Here is a 15,576-nt window from a genome sequence, read left to right on the forward strand (position 1 = left end):
CCCACCGTGAATGCCTTCACTCAAACCCTTTGCCCATCAAGCCCAGCTGTTCCCATCCTGGGCTTCAAAGCCCAGGCCTTAGTTTGGCAACATCTATCAAAACAGTATTTATATCCTTTGATCTAGAAACCTTATTTCTGCCCGGGCACAGTGGCTCACACCTATAATCCCAGCACTTTGGGAGGCTGAGGCAGGCAGATCACAGGTCAAGAGATGGAGACTATCCTGGCCAACATGGTGAAACCCCATCTCTACTACAAATACAAAAATTAGCTGGGTGTGTTGCCGCACGCCTATAGTCCCAGTTACTCGAGAGGCTGAGGCAGGAGAATCGCTTGAACCTGGGAGGCAGAGGTTGCAGTGAGCCGAGATCACACCACTGCACACCAGCCTGGAGATGGAGCAAGACTCCGTCTCAAAAAATAAAATAAAATAAAAAAGAAATCTTATTTCTAGGAATGTGGCCTAGGGAGACACTGGCCCAGAGCCACATATAAGGTGGAACTGTTTGTAAGAATGAAAATGGAACATGATCTAAATGTCTATTAGTAAATAGGGGAGCTGTTAAATAAAATCCTGAGCCACCCAGCCACATAATAAAAACCAACATTTAGGAGCACTTAGTATCTGCCAGGCACTGTTCTAAGAGCTTTACAAATACTAACTCATTCAAACTTTATAATCATCTGGCCAGGCGTGGTGGTATAACCACCTTACGAGGTTGGGACTGTTTTTGCCCCACTTTACAGATGAAGAAACTGAGGCACAGCACAAGAGTCACATGCCTAGTAAGTGGTAGAGCCGAGTTTCAAACCCAGGCAGTCTGGCTCCCAAGTCTGGGTTCTTAGCTGCCTCTCCTTGCTGCCGTCTGCTCTGCAGCTGTTGAAAGAACGAGGCGGTTCGGCAGGAACTGTCATGACCGGCTCTCAAAGCAAGGTTCAAACAGTGCTCCCCATATGCTCCCGTTTACAGAAACAAACCTCCCCACCAAAACGATGAAAACCACACTTCACTGTGTGTGTGTCTACAGATGCATAAACAGTCTAGGTGAACACATGCACTGCTAACCATGGTCACCTCTGGAAAGGAGAGTGGAGGTAAAGGAAGTGTGAAAGATAATTTTTATTTTATTTTTTTGAGACAGGATCTTTCTGTCACCCAGGCTGGAGTATGGTGGCATGATCTCAACCCACTGCAGCCTCCACCTCCCAGGCTCAGGTGATTCTCCCACCTCAGTCTCCCTGGTAGCTGAGACTACAGGTGCATACCACCATGCCTGGCAAATTTTTTGTGTTTTCTATAGAGATGGGATCTCACTATGTTGCCCATGCTGGTCTTGAACTCCTGGACTCAGGCAATCTTCCTGCTTCAACCTCCCAAAGTGCTGGGATTACAGGTGTGCACCACCACGCCTGACCCCTTTCTTTTGTTTTGTTTTGTTTTTTGAGACAGGGTCTCACTCTGTCGCCCAGACTGGAGTGCAGTGGCAAAATTTTCTCAGCTCACTGCAACCTCCACCTCCCGAGTTCATGCGATTCTTCTGCCTCAGCCTCCCAAGTAGCTGGGACTACAGGCGCATGCCACCAAGCCTGGCTAATTTTTTGTATTTTTAGTAGAGATGGGGTTTCACCATGTTGGCCAGGATGGTCTTGAACTTCTGACCTCAAGTGATCTGCCTGCCTCAGCCTCCCAAAATGCTGGGATTACAGGCGTGAGCCACCGTGCCCGGCCCCAATTCATTTTTTATTGAAGTATAACTTATACAATAAAATGCACCGGGCATGGTGGCTCACACCTGTAATCCCAGCAGTTTGGGAGGCTGAGGTGGGCAGATCACGAGGCCAAGAGATTGAGACCATCCTGACCAACATGGTGAAACCCCGTCTCTACTAAAAATACAAAAATTATCTGGGCGTGGTGGCACACACCAGTAGCACCAGCTACTCGGGAGGCTGAGGCAGGAGAATCGCTTGAACCCAGGAGACGGAGGTTGCAGTGAGTCGAGATTGCACTCCAGCCTGCTGACAGAGCGAGACTCCATCTCAAAAAATTAAATTAAATTAAATTTAAATTAAAATAAATAAAATGCAGACTCAGCATACAGTTTGATGAGTTTTGACAAATGGATTCACTCATGTATCCAATACCCCAATCAATGTACAGAACATTTCTATTACCCCAGAAATGTCCTCGTGTCCCTCCCTTTTGAGGCCCCCCACCCTAGGGCAACCACCGTTCTGATCTCTCCCACCACAGAGTGGTCTTGTCTGTTCAGAGCCTCACATAGAGGGGATCAGACAGTATGGAATCTTGTCTCTGGCTTCCTTTGCTCAATGTAATGTTTCTGAGATTCATTCATGTTGTATCAGTAGTTCGTTTCCTCTAGTTGCTAAGTAGAACTTCACCAAATGGACATACTGCCGCTTGTTTATTCCTTCACCGAGTGATGCACATTTGAGTTATTTCCAATTTGGGGATATTTTGAATAAAGGTGCTATGAACTCAAAGGGAATTTTACTTTATCTAGATGGTCTGACCTCCATACAAGTCCTTGTTCACGGATAGCATGTCATTTACAAAAATAACCACTCCCACCCCAAAGACCCTGCTCCCTCTGGTCTCCCATCTGCTTTCTTTGCATTCTTGCCCCCCCCATCAACTTCTGTCTCCTGCCATCCCCGAGAGATGCTGCCACATCTGGATCCTCAGGACTCTGTCTGCCCTGACACTGTCTCAGGCCATTGTGCCCACTCTTACCCATCAAAGCTCTCTGGCAGAAATGCCAAGCTCCCAAAGATCTTCTTGCAGCCAGCAAACTCCTGGATATTGGCACTGGTGACCGCCCTCACCTCTCGCAAGTGCTCCATGCCCAGACCATAGCACACTGAGGGGGTGGAGGTGGGTGGGTGGGGAAGGGGCTGTCTCAGCCTTCACACCGGGACAGGTTAACAGCTACATGGGCATCAGGGTCCAGGCCCCTCCCCACACTGACAGAGGACATAGGGACGCTTGTAGGGCTGAGGAGGGCCAGGGGTAGACAGTAGAAGGCAAGGACTGGGTCCCAAGAAGGTCTGAGGAAGGATAGGACAGGGAGGGCTGGGCCAGGGTTCATGCACAGAGGGACAGGAACTGCAGCTGGCCTTGGGGGCAGTGAGTGGGTACCTCGGGCACAGGGCTTGCTGCACTTCTCACATCGCTGTGTTCCGTCCTCCGCTGTCACCTCTTGGTTGTGCAGTGGGCAGACAAGGGTGCAGGATCCCACGTCCGTAGAAAGGTAGTTGTCTAAGGAGAGCAGGAACATGTAGCCACATTCCCTGGCCCTTCGTGCACCACCATGAACAGTGTCACCGTGCCCAGGCACAAGAAGAACAGTATCAACCAATACTTAAATGCCCTACCATGTGTCAGCACCTGACATCCATTTACTCCTCACAAGAACTGGATGGGATCAGCACTGTGAGATTCCCATTTTGCAAAAAGGGAGACCAAAGCAGAGAGTTCTGTAAATTATTCAAGGTCATTGTGCTACTGAGTGGAGGAGCGAGGATTTGAACCCAAATGGTCTGGCTCTACATTTTGTCCTCTCCCTAACACAGTCAGCCAGGATCTGAAGGTCCACTCCTGTTCCTGTGAAAGGAGGAGAGAGGTTCCCCAGGTCTGAGCCCAGTCCATAAATGCCCATCTGTAAATAGGTGATCTGTTAAATAAAACTGATCTAGGCCAGGCACTCTGGGACACCAAGGTGGGCGGATCACTTGAGGTCAGGAGTTTGAGACCAACTTGGCCAACATGGTGAAACTCCGTTTCTACTAAAAATACAAAAAGTACCCAGCCATGGTAGTGCATGCCTGTAGTCCCAGCTACTCAAGAGTCTGAGGCACAAGAATCGTTTGAATGCGGGAGGCAGAGGTTGCAGTGAGCCGAGATTGCACCACTGCATTCCAACTTGGGCAACAGAGTGAGATTCTGCCAAAAAAAAAAAAAAAAAAAAAGTCCAGGGGCGGTGGCTCATGCCTGTAATCCCAGCACTTCCGGAGGCCGAGGCAGGTGGATCGCCTGAAGTCAGGAGTTTGAGACCACCCTGGTCAATGTGGTGAAACCCTGTCTTTACTAAAAATAAAAAAATTAGCCAGGCGTGGTGGTGGGCACCTGTAATCCCAGCTACTCAAGAGGCTGAGACACAAGAATAGCATGAACCTGGGAGGCGGAGGTTGTAGTGAGCCAAGATTGTGCCACTGTGATAGAGCTAAACTCAGTCTCAAAAACAAGACAAAACAAAAGGTAAAACTGATCTAGCCAGACTATAGAATAAAATCCAACATTTAGGAGCGCTTAGTACATGCCAGGCACTGTTCTAAGAGCTTTAAAAATATAACTCTTTCAAATGTTATAACCACCTTATGAAGTTGGGACTATTCTTTCCCCCATTTTACTGATGAGGAAACTGAGGCACAGCAAGAGGGTCACGTGCCTACTAACTTATAGAGCCGGGTTTCAAATCCAGGCAGGCTGGCTCCCACGTCTGGGCTCTTAGCTGCCTCTCCTTACTGCCACCTGCTCCACAGCTGTTGAAAGAACGAGGCAGTTCGGCAGGAACTGTCATGACCGGCTCTCAAAGCAAGATGCAGACAGTGCTCCCCATATGCTCCCGTTTACAGAAACAAACCTCCCCACCAAAACGATGAAAACGGTGTTTCTGCCTGGCACTCACAGGGACAGGCAGTCACACAGCTGGCGCCGAATGTATACCGGCCCTCGGGGTTGGGCATGGACTCAAAGGTGTCTGTGTTGTAGGTGACCAGGGCTGGGCAGTGCAGTTCACAGATGCCGCTGTGGTTGAAGTGGAGGCAGGCCTGGGAGGACAGGTGGCTGGTTGTCACTGTTCTATTTTGCCCTGCTGTGCTAGGGCAATAGGGCAGTGCCAGGCAGGGTGCCCACCCCTTGCATCCTGGGGGATAGGGCACATTGGGCACACAGCAGAGGCACATACCAGGCAGTCAGAGTGCTTGGGGCCCGTGCAGCCGGCAGCACACTGCTCATGGCAGCAGTCAGTGGGCAGTGGCCCCTTGCAGCGGGCACAGCCACCGGCACAGACAGTGCGCGTCACTGTTGGGCAAAGGGCAGGATGAAGGCTGAGTGGCACCCTGAGCACCAGACCCTCATCAGCATCACCTTCTAGGGAGACTACCTGCCCCAGGGAAGACATCCCAAGCCTGTTATCCCCGCTCCCATGTCACCTGTATGACACCTGCCTTCCACCCAGCCCCGGTCCTGGCCCTCCCCTTCCCTGACTCCAGGCCTCCCTGAGACTCACGGCTCTGACAATCCTCAGAACTCTCTCCCCAGCAGCGGGAGCCCTTACACGCCGGAGAACAGGGGTGGCCTGAGGACAGAACCAGAGAGAGGCAGTGAGAGATGTCTAACAGTGAGAGGACGGGTTAATAACGGAGAGAGACAAACAGCAGCAGAGGCCACGAGGCCAACTGCACAGTGAAGGAGGGACCCAGACAGGCTGAGAGGCCCCCAAACCACAGGCACAACCTAGAAGCAGAGGAAGACAGGACAGAGAACCCCAGAGATGAAGAGGCACAGAGAGATGGCAGGAGGGACAGAGAGGGAGGAAATGGGTGTAGGCGGCTGGGGCAGTGGCGGGCAGGCACTGGGTTGTACGTCGGGAGTCTGGGGCTGGGGTCAGGCTGTCTGAGAGAAGAGGCAGCAGGGAGGGGCATGGCTTACAGGCCCGAGAGCGGTTGGTGTCGATCAGTGTGAGAGCCAGCTGGTTGTTCTTATGGAAGATGTCCTTCCACAAAATCGTGTCCTGGTAGCAGAGCTGGGGGTTCCGCTGGATCAAGACCCCTCCTTTCAAGATCTCTGTGGGGTGAGCAATGATCAGGGGACCCTTTCCCCTTCTGTCACCTTCTGCTTCCCTTGGGGCCCTCCTGCCTTCTAAAAGAGGAGCAGGCCTTTTATACAACCCCAGATTCCCCAGGGAGGAGAGAAAGATATTGTCACCGTCTTTGAGCCCCACCACCACCACCCCCGAAACATGAACAAAGCAAGAGCCAGGGAGGAGTGAGTTGTCCATGCTACGTCCAGATGCTCACGTGGACCGCAGCTTTCTCCTTCCCTCTCACCTCTACTCTGGACATGTTGCTTGGTGGTTAAGAGACCGTGGAGTCTGAAACCCAGCCCCATCACTCACATCTCTGCAAGCCTCAGTTTTCTCATATGTAGAATGAGAATAACACTGATTCTTTCCTGACAGGACTGCAGTGTGACTGAAATGGGCCATGCGGGCAAAGCACCTGGCACCCAGACTCTGGGGCAGAGTCAGCTCCAGGGCCAGCAAACAGTTACATAGGCTGTTCACTGTACACTTCACTCAGCCAAGTGGGGGCAAAAACCCAGCCTGCATTCTCATGACTGAATTCTGTGCGCTGACGCAAGCTGCAGCTTCCTAGGAAGAAGGGGAATCTTTTTCCAGTCTTCTCAGGGTGTCTTCCCAGGCTCTGCCTGCGTCTGCCCAGAAGGGACACCATTTCTAATGCACACAAAGCCTCCCCATGGTTAGCAGTGGCCCTGGTCAGCTCTGAATAACCAAGAGAAGGTTTCAATGACGGTGAAGGCCACCTGTGAGGCTTCGAAGCTGCAGCTCCCGCAGGCCTCCTGGGGAGGCCCCTGTGACAGGGGTGGTATTGTTCAGCGGGTCTCCATTGTCTAGCACGGCCAGGGCATAGTTGTCCTCAAAGAGCTGGGTGCCTCGCACAATCCGAAGCCTCTGCAGTGGGACCTGCCTCACTTGGTTGTGAGCGATGAGCACGTAGCCCTGCACCTCCTGGATATCCTGGAAGGGGGAAGCAGGGTGGGGCTGAAACAGGGACACTGCCACCCCCCAGGGCCTCCCTGAGATTCCCCAGTACTTGGAGATCTTGGGCAAGGCCCCCAGCCACTGAGCAGTCCTGTTCCCTCTTATATAAAACGATAAAATGAAGATAAAGATCACGCCCCACCTTGCCTCACCAGATTCTTATACGATCAAGAAAGATAATGGTGGGGGGGCACTTCGTAAACTCTGAACAGGTACCCCGCCCTCTCTGCATCTCAGTTTCTTCATCAGTGAAAGCAAAGGCCTGGATGGGATGGCGTCTGCAATTTTTTTTTTTTTTTTTGAGACGGAGTTTCGCTCTTGTTGCCCAGGCTGGAGTACAATGGCATGATCTCGGCTCACTGCAACCTCCGCCTCCCAGGTTCAAGCGATTCTCCTGCCTCAGCCTTCCCAAGTAGCTGGAATTATAGGCATGTGCTACCACTCCCAGCTAATTTTGTATTTTTATTAGAGATGGGGTTTCTCCATGTTGGTCAGGCTGGTCTCGAACTCCCGACCTCAGGTGATCTGTCCACCTCAGCCTCCCAAAGTGCTGGGATTACAGGCGTGAGCCACCGTGCTCAGCCAGCGTCTGCAATTTGACAAACCAAGCACATGGCCCCACTCCAGGGTCCATGGACACGACCCAGCAGGTTGGTTTCCACTCTCTCCTGCTCATAATCTTTTCAGAGACATTTCTCTTTTGAGCTTCACAATTGCTCCCAATATACAGATAGGGAAACTGAGACCCAGTGAAGCTAAGGGGGTGTAGGCCACATTCATAGGGCTCATCAGTGGCAGAAATGGGCCTGTAATCCACCTTTCTCACCAGCCCTTTCTGCTGCTGTAGATGGGAGAAGGATAGTGGCTGGGGCAGGTGGACGGGGGACATGATCATGCTGGCAAGAGAGCACAAGATTTAGCGGAAACACAGACGCATCCCATCCAGAGATGACCTCGGCCAGCCACATTAGAGAGAGAGTCAACTGATTCTGCAGTAAAATGAATGGGGGTTAGACGTTAGAAAGGACTTCCTGGTTGAGAAACCACAACAAAAGAGGAAACAAAGGGCAGGGCACCTTCTTCTGCCACCCACCTGTAAACAGAGGGCTCAGCCCAGCTGGAGGCAGGGCCTGGCTGGGTTGCCCACGGGCCTCACCTGCAGGAAGGAGAGGCTGGCATTGGTGGGCAGGTAGGTGAGTTCCAGGTTACCCTGCACCACCTGGCAGCCCTGGTAGAGGTGGCGGAGCATGTCCAGGTGGGTCTCGGGACTGGCAGGGAGCCGCAGCTTCATGTCTGTGCCGGTGCACACTGGCAGGAGGGAGCAGATGGGTCAGAGGACACTGGCGGGGGACCTTCTTGGACCTGGCCTCCCCACCCAAACTCACTCCCAGAGTCATTTCATCTCAGACAGGGAGAAGGCTGACTGAAGGACCCCTCCACTGACATCCCTTGCACACTGCAGGTTTAACAGCAGGAGAAAGCTTGTGTGCTTGGGAAGTAGAGGGATTTCAGGGGAAAGGCTCCTTCTGACTAGGCCCACCCTGTGCATCCAGAGGCTGCCCCAGCGTGCCAGCCCTGTGGAGCTCACCCGCCAGTACAGGGTGTTGGCTGGCAAAGAAAGGCTTCCTTTGTCCCAAAGGCACAACTCAGGGCCAAGGGGTAAAAATCCCCCAAGAGAGGCGATGACGAATCCTGAATCTTCTGGATGCCCCCTGCCCCTCTCCCAAGCAAGCAAACTCGGTGCATTCTCCCTATGCCATTCCAGCACACCCACGTGCCAACCTCTTGGCAAGGGATCCACACCCCCGTAATGCCACCCAGAGAGTGGGGAAGGAGGGTCAGCTGGAGTTGTAGCTGGGGCATGGGGCAACCGGGGCCTGGTCATTGCAGAGACCTCTGGGAGTCTCCCATGAAGAGAAAAGGAGCATCAGACTCCAGTTGTGGGCATCTGGACCCAGGCTGCAGATCCCAGGCCAGGGTGAAGCATGCGCCAAAGGCTCCTGTGCTAGCACCCTCATCCTGGCCACCTCCTCAGGGCAAGACTCCAGAACGAGCTGGCAGAATCTGTGCCACGAAACTGCTGCCACAAAGGCACTACGTCAGCCCTGCATACCTGCCCAGCGCCAGCCATCAGCCATGGGGCATGGAGCTGAACTACCATACCTGGCCCACCTGGACCCCAGCCTGGTACCCCTGAGACCAGAAATGCCCACTAAGGCCAGGAATACTAGAGGGGGCAAAGCAACCCTAGTGAGGGGGCGCCGGGATAGCAGCTCACCCCGGGCCTGCCAGCGGGGGGAGATGAAAGTGCCCAGATGAACTTGTTTTTCTGCTCTGGTGAGATGAATCACCTGGCGTGTCTTGCCCAGGAGATCGGGAGGGTGGGGGCAGAGGGCACCCTCAGGCCCACAGGTGCCTGAGCTGCCCAGAATTCCTACCGGTCACTGCTCCACCTCCTGCAGGCTACATGCAGATTCAGGGATAACACAAGGGCCGGGCTGGGGTCTGACACCAGGGGCACTGCTCTCCCAGCAAGTTGGAGTCTAAGGTCAAATCCTAGGGGGTAATATGAGGTACCCCCTGCCTTCAGAGAGCTGGGAGAGGCTGGCAGGGTGAGTCCCCAGGTTCCCTGCCCGGGCCAGTGGCCACAAACTGGTGGTCTCCTAGTGATACCCAGAGTGGCCTCTATTCCCACCTCTCTAGGCATGTATGCACAAAGAGGGAGGAACAGGAGGGCCCAGAAATAGAACTCAAGGGTCCATGTCCCTGAGGGAGGCCTCCCCACTCCATGCCTCACCCACTTGCACCCCCTCCTCTTCCTCACGCTTCCTCCTCTCCCCACCAACTCCCAAGAGAAACAGGAGCTGGGGGTGGCAGGCCAGGCCCAAAATAACGCCCTGCTGCCAGGACCTCCCCGGGCCTCAGCCCTTCAGCTGCTTTATAGACACAGCTGTCTGCAGGCCCAGACCCCAGGCCCTGGCTCAAGCCCAGGGTCCCCACAGGGCTGGGGCAGGGGCCGACTCCACCCCCTGCAGCCCTTTTCAAGGGACACCAGCTGTGGCTGCCAGGCAATAGGAAAACAACAACAAGTGGGAGTGGGGGCTGCCACAGTAACTGATCTGAGCACCTACTGTGTGCCTGGCAGGCACTATGGGTGGATCCACGTAACATGCTCCAGAAACTGGGGCTGCAACCTCCATCTTGCAAAGAAGACAACTGCAGCTGGCAGGGGTTAGCTCTCGCATCATAAAGCTTGTGAGCAACAGGCAGGACTGGAACTCAGGCCGGCCTGCCTTCAGATCCCGCATTCCTTCCACTAGGCCTAACTGCACACACAAATCCACCCCACACCCCACACCCCACGCCAACGTAAACACATGCTAATTCTCCCAATGCCACCTACAAACACCACAGGCTCTAGGGAGGGCAGGGCAGCCGGGCTGGGTTGGGCTGGAGGGTCAGAACGGGTGGTAGCCCCACCCCACTAGCAAGTTTGTTTACCTGATTTGTGGCCAATTTGAGCCTGATTAAGAATCTTAAAGTGTTTTCAGACAGGTGGTAAAATTGGTACCCTGAGAACGAACGGCTCCCAAGGAACTGCAGGCTTGCTGGCTAACACCCTCACCAGCCTACATGAAGTCAAGAAGGCCTTCCTGACACCTCCCTCCCCCTCTCCCATCTCCTTACCACTGTCCCCATATCTGCCCTGTCCCATTGATTTTCTTTTTTTGAGACAGAGTCTCGCCCTGTTGCTCAGGCTGGAGTGCAGTGGTGCAATCTCTCAGCTCACTGCAACCTCTGCCTCCCAGGTTCAAGCAATTATCCTACCTCAGCCTCCTGAGTAGCTGGGATTACAGGCACCTGCCACCACACCTGGCTAATTTTTGTATTTTTAGTCGAGACGGGATTTCACCATGTTAGCCAGGCTGGTCTCGAACTGCTGACCCTGTGATCCACCTGTCTCAGCCTCCCAAAGTGCTGGGATTACAGGCGTGAGCCACGGCGCCCGGCCCCCACTGATTTCCTGGGAGGTAGGTCCTAATTCTACCCAGGAGCATCCTTGTCTCCAGGACCCTGCCCCTCAGGAACCCCAACTTCCAATTCCCCAGAGCAAAGACAGTATGAGGCAGGATCAGCCACAGGCACCGCTGGATGAGTGTCTGCTGAGTGAATGAATGAGTGAATGAATGAGTGAATGAATGAAGTCCAATCAAGAGTCTCCAAACAAAAGGGACCGGTTGAGGTCACGGTATCCATCTCTCTGCTCAGAGCTGGTCACAGTCCTTCATGTCTCTCTGGACTCTGGTGGTCAGGACTCGACCCCAGCCCTGGGGTTTCTCTCAGGTGGGTTCTCTCCTCCCCACCAGCTTGCAGCCCCTGCTGCTCCTCTTGCTCACAGCAGAAAAGCCAACACTTCCCTTGGTTTCCATGAACACTACAGTAAAATGACCTGTGTCCCCAAAGCTCAGCTCTCCCAGACCCACAATGTCACAGACCATTCAAGTGACACTGGGATTCCCCAACCACAAACACCTGGTGTATAAGGCCTGACATTAGACCAGGGCCTGGGCCCAGAGTCTTTAGATGAGAACCCTAGCTCGGCTACTCACTGAGTGATCTTGAGCAAGTACCCAGACCTCCAGGGCAGAAGCTAAATTGGATTCATCTCTATGCCCTGCAGTACCTGCAACTCAGTGCATATTTACTGACCTAAACTTGGCTGTAACAGCTCTTACTCCCTCAGAGGAGGTATATGAGAGTTAAATGAGGTAATGAATTGCGCAGCCATCTGTAAACATGACGAGGCTTTGTAAACAGAACTGGGACAACACAAACATTCGCTAGAAAATTCTCCCACTCCTTGAAAGAGTACACATCCCTTATCCCACCTCGGCTCTCTTCCCAGTGGGAGGATGGGTGGCCAAACAAAAGATGGAAGTGCCACTCTAGAGGGGCTTCTCACAGGTGGAGGGTAGGGAAGGGAATCTCTTTCCAGATCATTCCATCACCCAAGGACAGGCATAACTACCCCGAGCCCCACCCCAGCCCTCCCAACCACAGCCCCACACTGGCCCCTCACACTGACACTTCAGCTGTCTCTCTCACCCACAGCCCTGTGTGTCAACGTGGCCTCTGTCCCCTCCTGCCCGCAGCCCCCTGTCATGCTGGCAGGGCCCATAAGGAAGACAGGCATTGGCTGGACAGGAAGGCAGAGGACTCTGAAGTCAGGAGGGGACCTCAGGGCCCCCCAGCTCAGCCCCACTTTCTACAGCCTAGAGAAGTGGATGGAAAGGTCATTCGCCTGAACAAGAGGAGCGCTTCTCCTCCCAACTGGCCACCTGCCTGCCCCTAAGGTTTTGTTCAACCCATTACTGTTGGCTGGAATAAGACTCTAACCACCTCTTAATGCCTCCTCATCAGAGTCCAAAAATGCCCTGGACATTACTGGGTAGCTGGGAGCCTTGGATAAGGTATTTCATTTCTCTGAACTTCCATTTTCTCATCTGTGCACCTACTTTACAGGACTGTTGCAGAGATTAAATGAAACCATGAATAAAAACCTAGCATATAGGAAGTACACCGTACATTTCTTAAAAGTTAGGACAAGACAGGTTCATACAGCAGGAATATGGGTAATCCCAAACCACGAGAAAATTAAACATGCTTTGTGTTTGACTTTGGAAAGCCCTTTTTTTCTTTTTACATTTGATCCCTATCTTTTCAATTGTTTTTTCTTGACAAACAAAATGAGTACTTTCCCCAAGTATAGTAAAGACAGGAGGCCGTTGGAAGAATCATCCTGGAATTAAAATATGAAGGAGTTCTGCAAGATTAAAAGAATGTATTTGCTGCAATTTGTAAAACCCATACCTCTAAGAAAGGATCTCAGCAAAATCCTGACCCCTCTGGGGCTCCCCCTAGGCTTCCCCTTCCCCCACATTCCTGCCCCAGCCCTCAGCCCTTGGGTAAAATCTGGGTGCTGGAGGCAGCTGGGTGGTGCACTATTTTTCTGAAACGGGGTCTCATTCTGTCACCCAGGCTGGAGAGCATTTGCGATCACGGCTCACTGCAGCCTCAACTTCCTGGGCTCAGGTGATTCTCCTGCCTCAGCCTCCGGAGTAGCTGGGACTACAGGCACGTGTCACCACATCCAACTAATTTTTGTATTTTTTGTACAGAGTTTTGCCTTGTTGCCCAGGCTGTGCAATGACTTTTTAACCAACTCCTGCACAACACAACCAATAGTGCAGGTTGAGGGGGTGAGGACATAAGGAGGCCCCATCCAGAGAACCCAGCCCTCAAATCCAGCTCTGCCATTCCCTGATCAACTCCCAGCCAAGGTGAGGAAGGGCAGCAGCTCAGCCTGACAGCTCAGTATGGCCTCACCCTTCTCATCAGAAGGTGAGAGGTGAAGATGCCTGCCTGGGAAACAGGGAGGGCAACGATGTACTCCCTGGAAGACAGGAACCTTCTTCCTCAGCAAGAAGGCGTGGCCACAGAAGGCTACCTCCCTCTGTTTATGGCAGATCTGGCCCAGCACCTTGAGGGAGTTCCTGGAGGGGACAGAGTTCAGCCTGTGTCCCCGAGTCAGCAGAGAGACTGCTGTTTGGCAACACAAAGCCCAGACACACAAACACAAAGACCACACAACTGAGGAACACCCTGACATACACATGTAGAAATAACATGGCCATGCACTCACTCACAGAGGGCCCCTCGGGCAACACACCAACAGGATGACACCCACCCCCTCCCCAGACCCCCTGACCTATGGAGACCACCCACAACTCCCAGAACACTTTCATTTTGTCTCCCCTACAGCCCAGTGAGTCAGGGAGCAGCGTCCCTCATTGCTCCCCCTCATTACTCATTCATACAGCAATTTCAAACGAATGGTTGGGGGTCGCACTGCCTGGGGTCCCATATTGACCCTACCACTTACTAGCTGCTACTCAATCTCTTTAAGTCCAGAATGCTGGCAGAACTTCCACTATAGGGGTGTTCTAGGATTAAAGGAGAATGCATGCAAAACACCACAAACAGTTCCTGGCAGAGTATACCTGGCCCAGGCTATATGTTAGCTTTTATGATTAATGCACACAGGTGGACAGATGGGTCAGGATACACACTGCCCCCACTCACCCTTCCCCACGCACAGCACCAAGGAAAAGGCAGCAGAACAACACAGCCTTCCCTAGGCCCCCATCTGGCCTTATTTCTTAACTTCCTTCCCTGGGAACTCTCCCACTTTACACCCCAAGAAACCCACCACCACCCCTCCATGGTCCACGCGCTCTAAAAGTCACAGAGTACAGTCCCTAAGCTGGCCCCAAGAATCTGTTCAAAGCAAACGTCTCCCCCGCCCCCAACCCAGACCCCAGCAAGAGGCCACCCTCTGGGCCACCCTTTCCTCCCCGGCTCTGGTTGGGACAGGTTGCCATGCCACCCTCCACCCCACCACACACACACACCCGACCCCGACAGAAGCAGGAGCAACCAAACCAAAATCGTCTGAAGGGGAGCAGGGAGGGGCTGGAGGAGGGGCAGGGCAGAGGACCCCCCCCAAGGAATCCAGCCCAGGCCAGTCCGGAGGCGGAGGCTGCCAACTGGAAAGGCTTTGAGAAAGCTTGAGGGGGCTCAAGAAGGGGGGAAATGCGCGCGCGCGCTCTACGCAATATACCCTTTGCGGGAAAACTTTCTGAACAGTTTCAAAGAACTTCTTTGACAAGTTCCCGGAGCCCCTCGGAGCCTGGAAAGCGCCAGTCTCTTGGACGGGCCATCTCGAGCCGCTGCTGTGTAACTGCCCCTCCGGCCCGAGGGCCCGGCTGCCCTGAGCGTCTGGACTGTCCGCAACTTCGGGATGGGAGAGCTCGTCCAGGCCCTTCTGGCCCCGCCGGCCGGGGGACCTCGGCGGGGGATCCAGGGGGCAGGGTCCCGCCGCTGCTCCGTCCCCTCCCAACACCAGACCCACCTTGGGTGCCCGCGGCTCCGGGGGGCAAGAGGGCGAGGAGGAGCCCCCAGCTGCACCAGGCCGCCAGCTCCATGGTGCTCACTGCGGCTCCGGCCCCATGGCTCCGGCTGGACCCGGCCAGGAGGGCGCGGGGCGCGGGGTGCGGCGAGGGGTGGGGGCCGGGCGCGCGGCGCCGGAAAGGGCCCCGTGGGAAGGGGCGCACAACTGCCCGGGGGGCTCCCCTGGTTTCTCCGGTCCCAATGGAGGGGAATCTCAGTTCCACAACTTCATTCTTATACTTCCTCAAGCAGCCCTCCTCCTCCACCTCCTCCTCCTCCTGTGATTGGGAGCAAGCGCGCTCCTAGCTCGCCCCCTCCAACTGCATTCCAACAAGTCTGGGAGTGGCAACTCCCAGCTTCACTTTCTCCCTCTCTTCGCGCAGGCCTGGGTGCGTCCCTCCCAGCTCCGGGACGCCTGGGTTGCCGGCAGCCGTTCTCACACTTTTCCTCAGAGAATCCCTAAATGCAGAGGCTGGTGATTCTGCCACCTCCCCCCGGAGTCCGGGACAAATTCCCTAGGCTGCCACTCTTAACACTTTTTTAAGTCTCAGGTTTTATCTTGAACTTTTCTGGGGAGCTTGCATCCTACTCCATCCCAAGCCTATTTGTTTTAATATCAAATAATGGTTTTCCCACCACATCCTCTAGTAAAATTGATAGTCAAGGAGGGGGATGTGTTGTGTTTGCCTTGTGGCTTC

General features: G+C 53.8%; 1 protein-coding gene across 1 annotated transcript in view; it reads right to left on the reverse strand.

The window, feature by feature from the left end:
* The window catches only part of ERBB2 (erb-b2 receptor tyrosine kinase 2), a 29,476-nt gene extending 14,447 nt beyond the window's left edge, over positions 1-15,029 (reverse strand). The window contains exons 1-9 of the mRNA XM_008012845.3: positions 14,841-15,029; positions 8,025-8,176; positions 6,631-6,844; positions 5,737-5,871; positions 5,315-5,383; positions 4,991-5,106; positions 4,712-4,853; positions 3,163-3,282; positions 2,758-2,884 (exon numbers count right to left, since the gene is read on the reverse strand). Coding sequence (XP_008011036.3) covers positions 2,758-2,884; positions 3,163-3,282; positions 4,712-4,853; positions 4,991-5,106; positions 5,315-5,383; positions 5,737-5,871; positions 6,631-6,844; positions 8,025-8,176; positions 14,841-14,913 — 1,148 coding nt within the window. The 5' untranslated portion in view covers positions 14,914-15,029. The remainder of the gene's footprint in view (positions 1-2,757; positions 2,885-3,162; positions 3,283-4,711; positions 4,854-4,990; positions 5,107-5,314; positions 5,384-5,736; positions 5,872-6,630; positions 6,845-8,024; positions 8,177-14,840) is intronic.
* Positions 15,030-15,576: the final 547 nt, after the last annotated feature.

The sequence above is a fragment of the Chlorocebus sabaeus genome, chromosome 16 (genome assembly GCF_047675955.1).
Source record: "Chlorocebus sabaeus isolate Y175 chromosome 16, mChlSab1.0.hap1, whole genome shotgun sequence".
Lineage (NCBI taxonomy): Eukaryota > Metazoa > Chordata > Mammalia > Primates > Cercopithecidae > Chlorocebus > Chlorocebus sabaeus.